The sequence below is a fragment of the Adiantum capillus-veneris genome, chromosome 3 (genome assembly GCF_014529385.1).
Source record: "Adiantum capillus-veneris isolate H3 chromosome 3, ASM1452938v2, whole genome shotgun sequence".
Lineage (NCBI taxonomy): Eukaryota > Viridiplantae > Streptophyta > Polypodiopsida > Polypodiales > Pteridaceae > Adiantum > Adiantum capillus-veneris.
In genome coordinates, this window is record NC_140933.1 from 113,700,439 (window position 1) to 113,720,718 (window position 20,280).

Genomic DNA, 20,280 nt, shown 5'->3' on the forward strand with positions numbered 1-20,280 from the left:
TGACATACCTTGGACAGTCGGGGTATTGAGCAAAGGTGGCATGTAATTTGGAGGACCATAGGGGGAAACCATGTTGGATGCAGGTGCTAGCCCTTGTTGGAGAGAAGGACCTAGACTTTGTTGTATTTGACGCAATCCCTTGATATAGTAGCAATCCTTGTCTTCATGCCCAGACTTTTCGCAGAAGTGGCAATAAGCCCTAAGGGGACAGTCCTGTGGAGGGTGTCCTAGAGAGCGACACGAGCTGCACCATACCATAGTTTTAGTCTCCTGTTGAGACCGAAGCTCTTCTAGCTCTCTCTTGATTTGATCCAAAGCCTCATAATGTGGGGGCTTCTCCTGTCTAAGAGAGATTGATTTCTCCTCTTGAAGAGCGCTGTAGTTTTAAGGCTTCAAGTTCCCTACGTAAAGAAGTCAACGGATCAGAAGGACTTTCCGAAAACACTGAGGGGGTCTCTATGTGAGGGGATTTGGTGAACATCTTCCTAGCCCCCTCTATCCTAGTAGCAGGCCCGTCAAACTCCTCCAAAGTGGCGTCAGGTTGGAGACTCTCTCAGAGTTTTTGCTGAGAAGTTTTGGGAAGAGCCTTCTCCACCCACTTCTTAAGCATAAATTCAACGGGTTGCTGGGGAAGCTTGGGAACCAGAGACTTGGTTTTAGTCATGAGTTCTGCAAAAGTCTCCTCTGGCTGGAGCACCATGTTGGCCAACTCATCCAAAACCTTTTCCTCGTAGTCACATGGCCTGAATGCTGCACAAAATTGTTCTCTTAAAGTCGCCCGAGTTGCAAAATGGTTCTCTGCAAACTGACTGTACCATTTATCTGCTAATCCATCCAAGGTAGATGGAAAGAGTACCAAATAAGCATCTTCTCTATTAAGACCACGACCTCTACAAAGAGATATGAACCTCCTTGCATGGTCGTCTGCATCTTCTGAGGAGAATCCCTGGAAGGTAGGAAAATTGATGTTTACCTTGGCCAAAACACTAGTCAACGCCTCCATGGCCTCTAGCTCAGGAGCCTGATGCTCAATAGCCTCTTGTAACAAAATAAAAGAGAGCTTTACTCGGGAAGGTGACCTGGAAGATGTGGAACAAGATAGAGGAATGGGTGATGTCATATGTGGAGGTATGGGTGATGAGGCTGGTGGACTTCTATTAGGTACCAAGGGTCTTCTTCTGTTGTTTTACTTCAGAGGACTCAATCTTCAGAGGACGCTTTGACGCTCTAATGATCGCCTTATATGTGTCATGCAGCGACCACAAACCCAACCACGCTTTGGGACGAGGAAGGCCTAGACCAGGACGAGAGCTGGTTGGACCAGGGCGAGAGAGGACCACACTAGCAGGCTTATTAACAGTGCAAGGCAAAGTAGGCAAAGCTAGGTAAAAACCAGCTAGCTCCTCGATTTGTACCTCAACAGAGAGTGAGACTTCAGTTGAGGTCTTACCGAGCGTGCCAAAAAATGAGAGCACTTGTAGTGCGGATAGTGTGTTGTGCTCTCTACAGTGGGTGCTCCTAAATCCAATGTGCATGACATCTCACTAAAAACAGAATGAAAACAAAGGGAATAATAGACAACAACTGATCAACATAGAGACACAGCAAAACATATGGACTCGACTATCTCAAAGAACCGATACAAACTCTGGAGTGGCAGCACACTCAGCTCCAGCCCAGAAATCACAGGTACAATGGGGGTGTCGAGGCTCAGATGTGCAGGGATGGTGCAGAAGTGCGGTGTGTATAGACTCGCTACTCTAGATGACGATGATGGACCATATATCAAGAAGATGATAATCCCGGCCCAACAGCTACTACTCACACGTACAATCATAAAGAGCCACCAACGGCTCATAAATGTCAGCCATCTAAGTCTATCCAAACTGGTGGTGACTTGGCCACGATGTCCACTAGCCCACCGTCCGTATCCCTCCCACATGCCACTACCCTGGCCAGAGAGTCCATCCAGTGTGAACCACACCAGACCAATTCTACAAACTGTGTGTCCTGTGAAAGTGACATTGTAGCCTGCTAGACCTTGATGTCGATACTAAGTGGTGTTGCAACTGTGTATCAAAACGCAAGGCAACGAGGGCTGCGAGCTTGCAGAGGTGGACGCCTTCTACTGAGAGCGTTCAAAAACGCTAACAATATCGAACTCCTCAAGGCAGTGGTAACAACAAGGGAAAATGCTAGGTGCAGAGGTAGTCTTCAAAACTTCTCAACACTTGCTATTCTTCTCCAAAGCTCTGATACCATGTCAAAGTTGACAATGGGAAAGCACTGAACCAAGGAGAAAAGCATGAGAGAGAGAGAGAGAGAGAGACTTCTAAACCAACCAACCTTGGCAATGAATTAGTATAATTTACAATGGGGGCGAGGTATGCGTATATACTCCCCTTAGCAAATTGTCCTACCCAAGATGTGACAAATAAGTAAAATAAATACCTAAAGCCAAAATAAATATTGGGATCACATTGGGCTATTCACTTGAGATGGTATAAACTTTAACAAAATGTGGGAAAACCCAGAAAGAGTGGTCTCATAATCTTGCTTTTGCTATAGGAGATTTAATATATAATTTTGGACAATTGAAATCCAAAAAGAAAAATTTATTGGCATGCCTTAAAAGTTGGATTTTCTTGCATGATGGTGCATAGAGTATAGTCTACAAATTACAACCTTTGAAGTTTGTGGCAAGTTCAAATCATGTACTACTATGTATTTCAATTGGTGGCATGCCAATATACTTTGTTATTTTGTTGAATGGTTATAAGAAGGTTAATCTAACACAGTTCTAACAGTTAGTATGCTATCTTGCATGCGAACATGGTCTTTTGTTTTTTTGAATAGCTTCTCACAAGGTTATTGTAGTGCAGCTAGTGTGTATGGGTAGATCGCAGCCTTACCATGTATGACAAACCATTGACAAGCTTATGGCACTGGATGGCCTAAGAAAGTCAAGTCCTCAACCAATCTTGGCAATGAATTAGTATATTTTACAATGGGGGTTAGGTGTGCTTATATACTCACCTTGGCAAATTTTCCTACCCAAGATGTGACAAATAAGTAAAATAAATACCTAAAGCCAAAATAAATATTGGGATCACATTGGGCTATTCACTTGAGATGCTATAAACTTTAACAAAATTTGGAAAAACCCAAAAAAAGTGGTCTCATAGTCTTGCTCTTTCTATAGGAGTTTTATTATATAGTTTTGGACGATTGAAATCCAAAAAAATAAAATTTTGGCATGCCTTGAAAGTTCGATTTTCTTGCATGATTGTGCATAGGCTATAGTCTATAGATTATGTTCTTTGAAGCTTGTAGCAACTTCAAGTCATGTACTACTATGTATCGCAATTTGTGGGATGCCAATATGCTTTGTTATTTTGTTGAATGGTTACCAGAAAGTTGTTCTAACACAATTACAACAGTTAGTATGTTATCTTGCACGTGAATATGGTATGTTGTTTTTTTTAATAGCTTCTCACAACGTTATTGCATTGCAGCTAGTGTGTAGGGGTAGATCGTAGCCTTACCATGTATGACAAACCATTGACAAGCTTATCCCACTCGATGGCCTAGGAAAGTCAAGTCCCCGGGCATTGATGTTTTGGTTAATCATTTGTCGCAAACCCACATAACAAGGACCAAGTAACCTGTTGGACTGCAATGATACACCTTCAAGATGGCTTTAGTGTCTGTCTTCTCGCAATCTTAATGGAGGTAGAATGGAGAGCAACACTCCTCTTGATGAAGACACAAATAAGCAATTTCAATTTTATGTGAGAAGGATTTAGAAGTGTCCTTGAATTTTCTATTCACGCGGCTTTTAAATTAAAAGAGATACATTGCTCGTGATGGTTTGTTCCCTTCTAGTATGGATTTCACATTATGATAAGATTCATCATGCTAAGGAAAGGTGGTCAAACATGAGTCTTTTCTTGGATAGTGAACCAACACTAACATGAATTGGTTATCATGTGGTGGGAAATATAGCAAATGTGCTCAATCCACATTATCAAAGTGACAAGCTACGACATGGTTCAAACTATGATAAACAATGGTGACACCCTAGGGGCTTTTCATGCATGTTCAATTGGTGACTTCTTCGTTCTTGAGAACCATCATTATCACTTTAAATAAACTCAACTTTGCGAGCATAATCACCACAAGAAATAAATATTTGAGGATGCTGTCAATTTCATCAAATGAAGTAGATTTCAAAAACTTTTTAGTTGTGGTCAATTTATTGTTTGATCTTTCCTCAATTTCTTTTATTGAAAAAAGGTTTGAGACTACATATGATTGGGCAAGTTTAAGGCATGCAAAGCTTTTGTACTTGCACAAATAACCCAGCACTACTTTGTTCTTGCTTGTGCTGAGTTGTTACTCCATTACTTTTGAATGTGAAAGTAATTGGCATAAAATGTGTTGCCTACAACTATGTATCCTACTATTTGTCACGAACAAAATTGGGTTTTCTTCCATCTGCACACACAAAGTATGGTACAGTTTCATGCGAGAAAAATAGTGTATTATAATTTATATCATAGGGTTCAAATTCGTACGGTGTGATTTAAAAAGATAGGATTACTCAATATCATACGGTGTGGTGTATCATACAACCCTAACTACAGTCATAGAGTACGGCATATTTGTATAATATGGACGCTCATACACAGTACAAAAACTTCCATGGCTGCACATAGTTTAGGTCCATTTCAACTGCAAACTTTCCACAAGCATGTTGCTACTCACTTTTCACAAGGCTGTTCTTGTTATATGCTTCTTTTTGCAGGGCAGTACTCTTCTCAAGTTCACACTTACATGCGAGAACCTAACTCAGCAAAAGTCTCGCACACCATAGCAATGCATTCCGAGTTGCCAACAATGCACGAGAGAGAGAGAGAGAGAGAGAGAGAGAGAGAGAGAGAGAGAGATTTTATTATCCTCTTGGGGAGGTTAAATATGACCTATGGGACCAAAGATACATGTGATGTATGTGTGGGGCTGATAAGTGACTCTCGATGCTCAAGGATCATGGTGATAAGAATCGCAATGGAATGCCCGCACTGGCTTGGGGTGGGTTGGGGGGGGGCGGGGGGGGGGGGGGGGGGGGGGCGCTATGCAATTCACTTCACAACATTCCCCGCGATAGAAAAAATCTCTGCTCTAGAAGGGCGGTACTTGAATATTTCTACAAGTATTTCTCATATCCATAGAACTACCTTGAAAGCAAACTGTAAGCATCATCTTCCTGCAAAATTGGCTTTTTTGCAATAGATACTCCCCATTGGTTCCCTGCAACAAAGCTTAAATGTGCAACTCCAAACGCAGACTCACTTTCCAACCTTCTCAAATGCTTTCATTAGAGCGTCTGTATGTTCAGGCTTCCCTACAGATATCCTGATAAATCCTCTCAACTCCTCCTTTTCATAGTGGCGCACCATCACTCCCTCTCGGGCAAGGTCAGCCTATAACCAGAAAACAATCTCAATCTCTCTCTCTCTCTCTCTCTCTCTCTCTCTCTCTCGTGTACAAATGGGTATTACATAATAATCGTCTGATAAAATCAATAGAAAAGGCATGTAGTCCACTGGCTGCATAAAGCCATAAAATTGTCAGATGCAGTACAAAAGTATTACAACTCGAAGCGATACAACGGGTCACATTTACAAGAAGAAATAAATGAGATGATGCACATGTGGAGAAGGGATTCAAGGCACTGACTGATGTGGTAAAGCACCATGAGGAAAACATTGAATGGATAGAAGTGCTAGCCCTCACCTTCTTCTCCTAGTATCATAAATGATACATTGGAGGAAAAGAAAAGAAGAAAAATATAAACTTTGAATGTGCCCTTTGTGGGTTGCACTTAAGCCAATGAGTCAAAGGAGGGATCACTTATGATGAAGTTTGTAGATTTGAAGCAAAAGAAAAAACAGGTTCACCAGTTTCATGGAGTGGTGTGGAAAACATAACCACACACTTCGCCATCATGGCTAAATAATGAACCGAGTAGTCAGGATTTTCTATAGGCTTCAAACTTCTTGGACTAAGGTAATTGTTTAAGATAACAGTTTATAAATAATGTATGTCTTCTAATGGCTTCCAAAAAACTAAAATCCATGACTTTCTCTTTCAGATGCCTTTGAGACTTCAAGAATTCCTCCTCGCAGTTTTGTCTGACATGAGTTCACACCCGCCATAGCCGATCTTTACCCGGTCGTTGTGCCTTGCTACAGACTCCCAAGCCTCTGCCACAGGTGTACTCAAGCCTATGGATGCAGCCCCAATAGGCTTGTGCTCAGTTGGAGGGCAGGTCAATTTAAGCCAATCGGGCAGTAAACCAGTACAGGAAGCCTACTGCAACCTTAAACAAGGAATAGCCACGGACGCTAGGAATTCTTAAACATTCAAAGGAGACCTACCTACTCAACCCTCGGACGACTCTCAACCCGAAGTTGAAGGATTGAAGAGATTTTGATCCCCGAACAAATTCTTGCTCACTCGAGGAAAAACAACACAGATTTCTGGTGAGATTCAAAAACTACTCATACATGGAGCCCCAGCGAGATTCAAAAACTACTCAAACATGGAGCCCCAGATCATGATGATCTGATACACTCGTATAAAGAAGCTTTTGGATTAACTAGATTTTTTCATATGTGGATTTGACATGGTATAACCGGCCCGTACAACGTAGAGGGCGGTACTATTTCAATTATTTGTAAACTTTACACAGAGCACTGAGAAGGGAAGAGAACATAGTTGCGTCCAGCGACTAGAATGTCACTGCGCACACGAGACCGACACCCTGTAGGCCCCAAAGACTGGCGCCCTTTTCGGTATTTCTTTAATTTAGAGAGAGAGAATTACAAAAAGAGCCCCTGGAAGACAACACCTGCATCCAGCTAGTACGCTCCAGATTCGGCAAAATTTCGGCAGCATAACGTTACCGAAATCAATCCGAATCAGTTTCTAAGGTAGGCCCTCTGTTCCACGGACATATTCCCTCAGTCGGGAGCACAAAACAGTAAATTGCAGGTCGCTGTAATTTCTGGTTCAGCCCTGTTTTTGACCTGATTTGGGCACATGACTGTCCCTGCACTGTTCCCTGCACCTTGGGCTAAGTGCCCCTTGATTCTGGAAACATTTTGGGCTCAAAACAACCCCAAAATAGAGTAAAAACAGCAAGCGTACAATGCTGAATTTACTGCGCAATCGAGAGGTTATCACCCTCTCGTGTACCTGCTTTGGTGCAGTAGCTAACTACACCGGTTCCTGTGCAAAGAGGCTCTTGCCTCGGCACGAAAGCATATTTCCCCACAACTGTACATAGGTCAAATGAGAAGCCCACTAGTGGGGCATAACATACTGTACGTAGGGGAGAAAGAGAGCAGTATGTAGCGTGCGGGGCATCACTCCCGTCACCATACTGTGCATAGAGGGCAAGGTAAGCATTCCATAGCTTCTGTACCTGCTACAATCCACCTGAGGCTGAAAATGGCACCCCCTTTGTTGATATGCAGCTCGTTTTTGCCTCCCAGAGTGGCAGAATCGCTCACAGGCTGACACGTCACCCAGTTTCCGAGTTTGGGCTTTCCCTGCTAAAAATATCTCAACTGGTGCGTCAGCTGACTTGGCAGCAGAGCAATAAAATGTTCCCCTTGTCATTCCAGAGCTAATGACGCGAACACATTTTCCGGTCAAAAATAGCAGTTCCCTAAATTTTAGGAGATGCTTCCATGGCGTCCCTATCGGTCTCCTGACCATCATTGAAGACTACCATTTGACCAACATCTACAATGTGGGTTAATTTACTGACCCCTTTCAACTTATAAAGTTGCAGTGACTTGACGAGTGGCCCAAATTCCAGTTTGGCGCACACGAGCTTCCATACTCATCAGAATTCAGTGCTAACTGGCGCGGGCAGTCCCTGTCTTACCGACCTAGATCCCCGATGTGAGAAACCCATTTGGCCGCAGTCGTTTCACACTGGCCATGCAATGTCCACTAGCACCTTTTCTAGGGTTTTGGGACAAACAAGTAAAAATAAAATAAATATATCTAATACTTATTTACGAAGGCAACAGGAAAAATACACCTCCTGGTGACACACCCCACCCTTGAAATAGTGCAAGCGACCTCGCTTGCATGCCAATAATACATGCGGATATCTCCTAATATCACATATATTCTATGATGGGAATCCAAGATATACATGCTTCCGGAAATGTAGCGTTGGACGATTAAACAATCCCACCAACCTGGCTACGACACATATATCAAGCATAGAAGTCTTCTAGTGTATTCTTGAGCACAAACTTCTCTAGCTAAATTCTGTATGGAAAGAGTAGATACAATTGCTTAACTACTCTCTTGAGCATCATGAACCATGCTCTTGCCTTGCTCCAAAAACGCTGCATCAAGTCACTGTGGGTTCCATCTGAAAGGCTTCAAGATACAATTGCAATAGCTGAGGTGAATCAACCAATTCAGAGTCTTCCATCCATTTGGCATCTAACGATGGATAGTTTTTGAACTTCACCAAATAGCGTCTTGCAACTTTTCCTCTAACCTTTCTTTCTTTATGTGCCAATATCTGTTCAGGAACAAGGATTTCATCCAATTCTTCCACTTCGGGTTGTTCCTCATCAAGCATATTCTCTGGCACATCACCAACAAAGGGCCTTAGAAGGCTGACATGAAAAGCATTATGTATTTTCCAACCTTCTGGTAGCTTTAACCTGTAAGCTACATCGTTGATCTTTTCTGAAATCTGAAAAGGACCATAATATTGCATACTGAGCTTAGAAAACAAGCGTTCCTTGCCTTTCCTTTTCCTTAACCTGGCCTTTTCAAAGCGCAAAAGTACCCAATCACCAAGTGAAAATACAAGTTCACGACGGTGACGATCAGCAGCTTTCTTTTGCTTAGCCTGAGTCTTCTCAAGAGCAATCTTTATCTTCCTGTATGTTTCATCCATATCTTGCACATACTTGTCTGCCTCAAATATCTTGTCCTTAGTCTGCAAAATGGGCGGGACTTTCTTTCCTCCTTCCACTATCTCAAATGGTGCCTTACCTGTTGACGTATGCACAGTGTTATTGTAAGCATATTCAACCAATGGGAGATGGTGTTCCCAAGTTGCCTTGTGCTCTAAGACATAACATTTGAGCAGGTCCAAGACAGTAGAATTTGCCTCTTCTGACTGTCCATCAGTTTGCGGATGAAACGAAGAAGAGAACTTGAGCGTAGTGCCCATGTTCTCAAACAATGCCTTCCAAAAAAGACTCGTCATACGTGGATCCCTGTCACTGACAATTGAATGAGGCATCCCATGATATTTAAAGATATTGCTCATGAATATCTTGACCATGTGTTCTGGCTTTATCTTCTTCCTAACAGGAATGAAATGGGCCTGCTTACTGAACCTACAAATGATAGTCCAAATCCCATCATTTCCTGTTTGCGTCCTTGGAAGATCAAAGATAAAGTCCATTGCTATACTTTCCCATGGCCTATCAGGGATCGGCAATGGCTGCAACAATCCTGGTTGCTTTTGTCTGTCAAATTTGACTTTTTGGCATACTAAGCATGATCTTACAAATGTGTCAACATCTTGACGCAAAGCTGGCCAATAGAAGAATGCCTCAACCCCTTTCACTGTCGCATCAATTCCACGATGCCCAGCATAAGGTGGAGCATGACTTTCCATCAAAATCTTTGGCCGTAACTGTTTAGTAACGCATAACTTTCCATGCATCATGAGAAAGTCATTGTCAAGCATATAGTGCTCATGATGTTGCCCATCAACAAGCTGGTCATAGATCCTTGCAAAATCTGAATCTTCAGCATATTGTGTCTTCATTTCGTCTAGTTCACAATGGTACGGAATTGACACTGCTGAAATTTGGGGCTTTCGTGACAATGCATCAGCCACCACGTTCTTTTTCCCTTGCACATGCACAATCTGAAAATGGAACATTGACAAGATGTTTGCCCATCGCATGTGCTTCTCAGACAACTTCGTCTGTGTAAGAAAATATCGCAAGGTTTGATGATCCGTTTGGACAACAAAATCAGCCCCTAGCAAATAGTGTTTCCAACTAGTGAGAGCATGAATTATTGCCAGCAATTCTTTCTCATAGACTTGCAAGTTCCTTTCAGTCTTCAAAAGAATTCTGCTCTCATATGCGACTACTCGGCCATTCTGCATTAGAACTGCACCAAGACTATGGCCACACCCATCACATTGAACCACAAAAGGTTTAGAAAGATCTGGCAAAATAATTACCGGATCTGAAGTCGGCTTCTCTTTCAAGTGTTTGAACACTAAAATTTCCTTGGCTGTCCACTTGAAAGTAACTCCTTTTCCTTGCAGTGCATGGAGTGGAGAAGCAATCTCAGCAAAATTTCGGATGAACCTCCTGTAATAGGAACATAAGCCTAGAAAGCTTCGAATGTCATGTACGGACTTCAAGTCTGGCCATGACCTAATTGCTTCCACTTTAGCGAGATCCATGCGTACCCCATCCTTTGAAACAATGTGCCCAAGGAAGTGAATCTCTTGCAAAAAGAACTCACTTTTCTTCGCATTAATGAGTAGCCTATTCTTGCGTAGCTCATTGAAAACTGCGGTCAAGTGATCCCTATGCTCCTCTTCAGACTTTGAGTAGACAATCATGTCATCAAAGAAGGTACCCACGAAGTTTCTATGTTGTCTAAAATTCTATCCATCATTCTATTAAATGTGGCAGGAGCATTTGTGAGACCAAATGGCATGACAAGAAACTCATAGAGACCAAATGTTGTCCTGAACGCAATCTTATGGACATCTTCTGGTCTAATGCGTATCTGATGATACCCGCTCTTTAGGTCTATTCTTGTAAACAATGACGCTCCCTCAAGCCGATCAAGAATGTCATCTATCCTCGGTATGGGGAACATGTTCTTGATGGTATTCTTATTCAAGGCGCGATAGTCAATGCACATGCGCCATGAACCATCCTTCTTCTGCACTAAGAGTACAAGCGAACAAAAAGGGGATGAACTGGGCTGAATCAACCCCTTCTCTAAAAGCTCGTTGACCTGACCCATAATCTCTTTCTGCTGGGCTGCACTAACCCTGTATGGTGGTCTATTCGGTGGACTAGAACCTGGCACAAGATCTATAGTATGATCCTCAGGTCTCTCAGGAGGTAACTCCCATGGCAAAGAGTCCGAAAAACAATCACTGAAACCACTCAAAAAAGTTGACCTATCTTTATCTAAGGTAGACAAATTAGATACAACTTGAGGTACTTCTTTTGCAAAGATCAAGTATGCAGAAAGATGATTCTTTATTACAGATGAAATAGCAGAAGCAGAAACAACTGGAACAGACTCGCCTTTAAGCTTTACATCAAGGACATGAGTCTTTCCTCTATGTACAAGGGTAATCTTTTTGTTGTAAGTATCCACCATAGCATGCAACCTGTAACACCATGGGATACCCAATAACACATCACAGCCCTCAAGCGGCATAATATGAAATTCTTCCGCATCCACATAGCTCTGAATGTGCAAACGAAGCTTTCCCAAAATGGGAGTAACAGGCCCTGAATGTCCTGGGCATGCCAAACCTGCTTCGCCTGTCATACCCATCTCCTCTGCACGAATGCCCAACTTTGATGCCAATTCTGGTGATATGAAATTTGCACGGGCTCCTGGATCAAAGAAAACCAGCACAGTCTGGTCTCTAACTTTGCCCCAAGCTCTGCACAGCTCCGTGGCATCTGTGTTTGGCTGATCTCCAACCAAATCTGGAACAAGTCCTGCACTGGGCTTTGGCTTCTTCCCTTTATGGTCTGACTTGTCATCCTTATCCTGTGACTTCTTCTGTGGGCATTCATTTGCAAAATGTCCTTCCTGTTCACAAATGTAGCATTTCTTGGCCTCCCCAAGAGCTTTCCTTTCTTGAAAAGTTTTGCCAGAAAAATGCCTTTTTTGTCCTTGTCCTCGTTCCGAAGAAGATTTAGACTGCTTCTTGGACGTATCAGCTTCTTCAGTGGAGGGCTTCTTTGCAGGAGACTCAGAAGGCTTTGCTGCAACATTGCCCTTGGCTGAAAACTGTTTGCCCTGGGCCCCTTTCTTGTGGCTATTGAATCCATCGGAATCTCCCTTCGACAGATTGTTGGCCACTCTTGCATTCTCTATCAATTGAAACATATTCATGACAGTAGTCTTTGTGCAGTAGTCCCTGATTTTCTTGGGCAATCCGCAATAGTACTTCTCAATTTTTTCTGACAAAGGCACAAACCTGTAAGAGGTGACTAGCAACAGTGCGGCCCAAAACCGTTTATTGTACTCTTCCAGATTCGCACACTGTTTAGCATTCAACTCGTGCCATTCCGTCATCACATCCACTTCAAAAGTGTTTGTCAACCATGCAGGCGCAAAAAGTTGTTTGAATTGGACCCACGTTGTTGGGGTTTGACCTTGGTTCAACAATGCGGTCCACCATTGAAGCGCATTCCCTTTCAAGAAAGTGGCAGCCTTTGAAGATTCCGTGAAGTTGCCTCCAGCATAAGCTGCGTCGAACTGTTGTATGAAGGTCAAAGCCTTTAATTGGTCCTCAGTTCCTCTGAAAGTTTCAAACTTCACTCCCTGCCCACCTTCCTTGTAATCCTTAGGCTGACTCAAAGGAGCCACATTATCATAAACAGGTGCCTGTAACAGTGGTGCTCCATGAGTGTTCATTCCAACACTCGCATCAACTGTTTTCCCTGTCATATTTGCATTTTGTACGTATGGCTGCGAAAAACCAGCCATACCAAATTGTGTTCCAGGCACTCGAAACTGGCCATAGGCACCCTGAAAACCTGGTTGGACACCCATGTTCGCGTACATAGGGTTACCCATGCCTGTTTGCATTGTCCCGAACACATTCCCAGACATATAACCTGTGGAAGGTCCAGCCATAGCTTGAAACATTGAACCACCTCCAAAATAACCAGGATAAGTATTAGGTAATGGAAGGGTCTGACACATAGCCTGTTCATTGCTCCCTTGACCATTCACAAACGGTTCCTGTCCAGCTAAAGCAAGTTGCTTTGGATCATTGGACACCGCTAGTTGCTCAACCACATGGGCTTTCCCTCGAGCATCATGAGTCCTCTGCGCATTGGAAATCTCCTTTTCCTGCAACGGCTCAGTCATGCCCTGTGTAGGAGGCTGAAAACCCTGTGTCGGAGCCTGTAAGAATTCCTGCATCCTTGGGTTGTTAGCCAACTGCTGAAACATGTCCATGCAACAACGCAGTTGAGTTCTAAACAACCTGTCCTCTTCTTGAAGAATTGAAGGAATTTTCTCTGTGCCATGTGAGGAAGATCCCTCTTCAGGTACTTGGTCTCTCTTCTCTGCCATATCGACAAGCTCTGTGTTGCTTTCACCCACAACAATCCACGCTGCACTTTTTGAAGAAAAAGTGACTATCCCGTCGATGGAACCATATAACCGGCCCGTACAACGTAGAGGGCGGTACTATTTCAATTACCTGTAAACTTTACACAGAGCACTGAGAAGGGAAGAGAACACAGCTGCGTCCAGCGACTAGAATGTCACTGCGCACACGAGACCGACACCCTGTAGGCCCCAAAGACTGGCGCCCCTTTCGGTATTTCTTTAATTTAGAGAGAGAATTACAAAAAGAGCCCCTGGAAGACAACTCTTGCATCCAGCTAGTACGCTCCAGATTCGGCAAAATTTCGGCAACATAACAGTACCGAAGTCAATCCGAATCAGTTTCTAAGGTAGGCCCTCTATTCCACGGACATATTCCCTCAGTCGGGAGCACAAAACAGTAAATTGCAGGTCGCTGTAATTTCTGGTTCAGCCCTGTTTTTGACCTGATTTGGGCACACGACTGTCCATGCACTGTTCCCTACACCTTGGGCTAAGTGCCCCTTGATTCTGGAAACATTTTGGGCTCAAAACAGCCCCAAAATAGAGTAAAAACAGCAAGCGTACAATGCTGAATTTACTGCGCAATCGAGAGGTTATCACCCTCTCGTGTACCTGCTTTGGTGCAGTAGCTAGCTACACCGGTTCCTGTGCAAAGAGGCTCTTGCCTCGGCACAAAAGCATATTTCCCCACAGCTGTACATGGGTCAAATGAGAAGCCCACTAGTGGGGCATAACATACTGTACGTAGGGGAGAAAGAGAGCAGTATGTAGCGTGCGGGGCATCACTCCCGTCACCATACTGTGCATAGAGGGCAAGGTAAGCATTCCATAGCTTCTGTACCTACTACAATCCACCTAAGGCTGAAAATGGCGCCCCCTTTGTTGATATGCAGCTCGTTTTTGCCTCCCAAAGTGGCAGAATCGCTCACAGGCTGACACGTCGCCCAATTTCCGAGTTTGGGCTTTCCCTGCTAAAAATATCTCAACTGGTGCGTCAGTTGACTTGGCAGCAAAGCAATAAAATGTTCCTCTTGTCATTCCAAAGCTAATGACGCGAACACATTTTCCGGTCAAAAATAACAGTTCCCTAAATTTTAGGAGATGGGTCCATGGCGTCCCTATCGGTCTTCTGACCATTATTGAAGACTACCATTTGACCAACATCTACAATGTGGGTTAATTTACTAGCCCCTTTCAACTTATAAAGTTGCAGTGACTTGACGAGTGGCCCAAATTCCAGTTTGGCGCACACGAGCTTCCATACTCATCAGAATTCAGTGCTAACTGGCCTGGGCAGTCCCTGTCTGACCGACCTAGATCCCCGATGTGAGAAACCCATTTGGCTGCAGCCGTTTCACACTGGCCATGCAATGTCCACTTGCACCTTTTCAAGGGTTTTGGGACAAACAAGTAAAAATAAAATAAATATATCTAATACTTATTTACGGAAGGCAACAAGAAAAATACACCTCCTGGTGACACATGGTATGGCCAACAGCTCGGGTCAGTCATATGATGAGGAAGGCATTCACTTTTGTGACTCTTCACCCACTTTGGATGGGCGATCGCATTCAAAGAGACATCAATGGAACTTGCCCTCTGATGATCCAATGTCATTTGCATGGGAATGGTGTACGTCCATGACATATTTTCATGTAGATTGGAAGCATAAAGATAATCCCATTTATGCACACTGCCACCATTGCACGTGAATGCCTGATTTCATGTTTATCCATAGGAATAACTTGGGGAAACAGTGGATATAAGTCCCGAACACACAGCAGCACGCATCTCTCCTGTGTCAAACATGTGTTCTAAACCTGAAAGCATAGCGGGGTTGAGAGCATCCCAAAACTGCAAAAAGAATTGTCCAAACAACCCATCCTCCCAGGACATGAGGCACCATCTAGGCAAAGCACTGCGTCATGCATCTCCTGCATAGAGAAGGGGCTAGTAATTTACAGCACATAACCTTTGTAACCACTGGTTGCACATGAGACCAAACCTCTTCGCTAGCACGTAAGATATCATCAGTAAGCTGATCAGCAATAAACAAATACTCAAAATAATCTGAAGCTATGTCAAGGACCTCATCCAAATCCGTATGTAACATGTCTGCAGAATCGCGCAAGGCTCTAATGGAAGTGTGCAAAAGAAAATCCTTATTTATCCTATCTGCTTTGGATATCCATGTCTAGACCGAAGCATGATAGGCGAATTTGGATTTCCAATGTGATTAAGTGTCTCCGTGGTGTCAACCTCGCGCTCTCCCAGGAACTCATCTCCTGGAAACTCCTAGAGTTGGCGGCGAATGCAACTCTCACTCCTTGCGGAACAGGCCTCGTCGTCTCTCTACAGCAGTCTATCTACAAGCCTCGGAAGACGCCATGATGCATGTGACCAATTGGGACACGGGGTCAATAGAACCAGTACCTGTCCAAACATCATGAATCAACTGAGACAAAGAAGCATCATGTAACACCAAGTCTGTTAGACTTACACCGCTATGCTGCTTCACACGCCTAGGGCATACTTGTAAGGCTAGTATGTCTCCGGGCTGGCCACCCATAGTCTAGGTTGTACCTGGTCCGGCCGCCCGAGTTTGGGGCCGCCGCCCATATTGTCCGGGCGCACACATATATTTCCATATATCATTTTTTTGTTGGGTCGTGGGGGACTTTTCCAAGCTTTGCCCTACCTCCCCTGGGGCACCTATTTATGGGGCCAGGAGGGTACCCACTTCCATCATCTATTGTATTGAGGTTCTCTTGCTCTGGTAGTCAATGGAGGGCTGATCGCCCCCTTTCCTACACATAGCGTTTGTGGTCTACTGTCTCTCTCTCCCCCCTCTCTCACGCTTCCTCACAAGCGCACTCTCCAATGGTATCAGCAGCTTCAAGCTCTCCATGGGATCAACGCTTCATCATCCGCATCGGGTACTCCTCCCAAGGGATCACAACAGCCAGTGTTTTGGAGAGTCATCATCGATTTCACTGTGGAGGCCTAGCTAGCGCTAGCAATTCTGCACAATTTCGTCCCGGGAAAACTACAAAACACCCTAGCGTTTTTTTAGTCCTTAGGTGTTTTCTGCAAACCAGCCTTGCATTTTTGCATCTGAAGGCATCGATCTCCCTTTCCTCTCTTGGCGCCCCCTCCTTGCAGAGACACGTACCCCAACGCATCAAATCAGCCTTGCGTTTTCTGGAACAGATTTGCGTTTTCAGAAGTGGCTGCGTTTTCTGAGGTTGCTGCGTTTTCTGCAAACGCTAAGCCTCTTGCATACACGGGAGCAGCCAAGGCACTCACGGGGAGTCTTCTACACTGCCTGGAATTTGCAGATCTACACCATGGTCAAGTATCTACACCCAACCAGCACCATACTTGCTGTTTTTTCTCTGTTTTCAGCCCCTCGACGGCTGAGACGTGCGAGAACCCCCACCTCTAACCCTCTGCGAGGTTCCCATACCGATCAGTGGCGTACACGCACGCTAAAATCTCTATTACAGCAGCATTTTCAACACCCTTTGCAGCGTTTTTTGGGCGGACAGCAGGCTGAATTTTTGCCTATTGCAGGATCAATCACTCCATTGCTTGTCTGGACAGCATCCGGTGGTTGTCTAAGCGGTTATTATGGACTGCTACAGCTTTGGAGACAGTACCTTCTGCGGCGACCTGAGATCCTATTCATTGATCCTAGGGAGATCCATTCATTCCAGCCATCATTCGGCTGTTGCGCACTCAAGAGGGGCTGGTGACTTGTGGTTTGCTATGGACACAGTTATGCACTCATCAGAGGAGTTCACACGAGATATGGCTGTCACAAACTACTGACGTGTCAAAGCCCTGAAGGATGGAGCCAACTTGCAAATCCCGGCCGAGGGGCCTAAACCCTAAGTGAAGAAGGAGAAGCAGCAAAAGATAAAGAAAGCCCCCACACACATGCGCGGAGGAGATGACGTGGCAAACTGTACGTATTTCTGGGTTTTGCGCTGACATGATGACGTGGCAGATTGTATGGATTTCCGAGTTTTGCGCTGACATGATGAAGTGGCAGACTGTACAAATTTCCCCGTTTTGTGTTGGCAGCTTCTTGGCATTGCTTTTGGACGAGAAGCTTTTGAGTTAAAAGGCTTTTCATGAAAAACTGCTTTTGGGGCCTAGAGCCTTTAAATATGAGGCTAGGGCTCATTCTCTAGCATGTTTCCTAGAGAAGGTGCAGAGTCTGGAGTATCGGCTTGTACTGGGTTGATGCAATATAAAGAAATACCGAAAGGGGCGCCAAGGTGTTGCTAAATTGGCTTTATCTGACAGAAAAAGAATTCTAAATGAATTATTGGATTTATAAGTGAGAGGGTTTTCTCGCTTGGAACATCAAGGAAAAATAATTCTAAATGAATTATTGGAATTTTAAGTGAGAGGGTTTTTCTCACTGGAGACATCCGAGTACGGAGCATTCCTAGTGCGTCATTCAAAGTAATGACAGGAGCACTGTGAAAGGGAATATCTGTAAGGCCACCAGGAACGGTTGCTTCTGATGCGTCACATCGGATGGGTGACCGGGAGCATCGGAAAGAAGTATCCGACCATCCGGGAACGGACATCTCTGATGCGTCATAGGATGGGTGACATAGAGCATTGCGAAGGAGATTGTACCGTAAGTTCGGTAGGAAAGGACTAGGTGATGGGTATTCCTGATGCGTCACAAGGTGGGTGACGGGCGCATCGGAAAGGGGATATCCATAGTCGAGAGGAAATTCCGAACTGTGTTAGAATTGTGCACAAGGAAAAGCAAGCACTTGAATGAAGATGGGTTCAGAGGAAACTTTGAGGAAAAACAGATGCTTTCTGAGAAAGCGGGATTGCTTTTCGGGAAAGCAGATGCTTTCCCGCGATCTGCTTTCCTGCGAGGAAGTCGATGTCTGCATTGCAACTGTGCGTGTGATTGCATCCAGGGACGCCTGGGAAGTGTTGTGAAAGCATTGTTTTTAACTTATAAGGTTTTATTGAGTTTTTGGACAGATTCAGACTATTTTTAAAATATGCCGACCGCCCATTTAATAAGTGGGCAACCATCTGATAAATAAGGCCACAGATCAACCAGCGTTTTCTCTCTCTCTCTTTTTCTGGAAGAAAAACGAAAAAAAAATGAAAAAAGAAGTGAAAAAAAAAATTGGATTTAAAAAAAAAAAAAAAAAAAAACGGTCGCGATCTCTACGCGAGCAACTATTCGTGCCCGTGGCTAGGAACTATAAAAGCATCACATGCCCTCACTCAGAGGGAGGATCAGTTTTTGCAAGGAGATGCTGCTGCAGAGTTCACCCGCAAAGAAGACGTTTGCCGGTGATGCCCATGATTGTCCCAACTGTACCCGATGTCGCCAAGACCCAATGCGCGAGTTCCCTCGCGAAGAAGTGCCTACGGAGCATGTTTCCATCGCGACAAGCTGCTGTTTTTCTCAGTTTTCAGCCCATAAACGTCGTAGACGGGGCTGATTTACGAGAAGGAACCCAAGAACACCCCTCTTTTGTGTGTAGGATTGGAAGAGATGATTTTCTATGTAGAGATCTCTTCCGAGGAATTGCTTTTTCGAGAACCAAGTTGCGTTACGAGCGTCGAGACTTTGAAGGTACGATTTTCATGTTATGATCTCTAAGTATTTGATTGCAAGTGTACTTCCTCTTCGTGAGGGAGGAGGAGCAGCGGAAGGCATGAGCCTCTGCAAGAGAAAAGCGCTCTGAGGAACTAGAGCCAGATCAGCCCAAGGGTTTCGTACCCAAGTTTGGGAAGTAGATCCACGGATCGAAGAGAGGTATACTCTCGAGATGTGATCCGGAAGTTGAAATTCCCAAGGGAAGGACTTCGTGTCCAGGAAAGCCGAGTTAATCTGCAGGAAGAGGACTCTGGAAATAGAGTTGCAAGGATGTCATGCCCTGAGTCTGGAAGGTGAGATACAGAGGCAAGAACCTTGGTTCTCAAGGATTTGGAATAAGGAACGGAAGTTCCTTGGAATAGTGTTTTGCCCTAGGAATTGGAAGCTGAGGCTTCTGGGAACCATCAAGTCTTATTCTAGAACGAACGTGGTAATACGTTCGGTTCAAGTGCTTGTATAGACTTCTCCTCAGTAATAAAGATACTATTACAGAGGGGGACCAGCCCATCTTCTGGTCCCCAGTACTGTGTCGATCTTCTCACTCTCTATCTCTCTCTCTATCCATTTCTCTCTATATCCTTTGGCTTCAGTAATAAGTGATAAATTCTATTTATCCGAATGTATTTTATATTGTTATGCGCTCCCGTTTGTGACAAGGTTTGGGGCCAATACTCTCTGGGGTGGAATTCCGCCACTCCGTGTCGCGTGTCGTCTCTCTCTCTCAGTTCAATTGTTAATTTAAGTGCTAAAAGTCTGTTCGGTCTGTTCTTTTCTATTGGCACGTGGTGCCCGTCTTGTTACAGTGGTATCAGAGCATTAGGCGTGTGCTTTTTTGAAAGCATACCGGCCCTACCAAAGAGCAGACAGAGCAAGATCGCACTTCCAAAGTCCATTGGAGATTTTAGCTTCGTGCTCCAACCTGCGACTTACTAGCCACTCCCACCATTACTTCATCGCGCATGGTGCCCTCCCATCTTCACCGCTCATGTCTTACAGGGCATAAGCCATGAAGATCACTTGCAAGAGAAGGATCCAAAATTTGTTTCGAGCTACTGTTTTTCTCAGAGGCAATGCCATGCAATGGTGGAAGTCTATAGCTACCAAGCCACACACTCCAAGGACTTGGAAAGTTTTCAAGAAAATATTTGCCCGAAGTTATATGGTTTCTGACG

General features: G+C 44.3%; 1 protein-coding gene across 1 annotated transcript in view; it reads right to left on the reverse strand.

Annotated features, from left to right (window-relative positions):
- Positions 1-4,949: 4,949 nt before the first annotated feature.
- The window catches only part of LOC147461513 (histidinol-phosphate aminotransferase 1, chloroplastic-like), a 93,398-nt gene continuing 78,067 nt past the window's right edge, over positions 4,950-20,280 (reverse strand). The window contains exon 9 of the mRNA XM_086509048.1: positions 4,950-5,483. Coding sequence (XP_086365174.1) covers positions 5,349-5,483 — 135 coding nt within the window. The 3' untranslated portion in view covers positions 4,950-5,348. The remainder of the gene's footprint in view (positions 5,484-20,280) is intronic.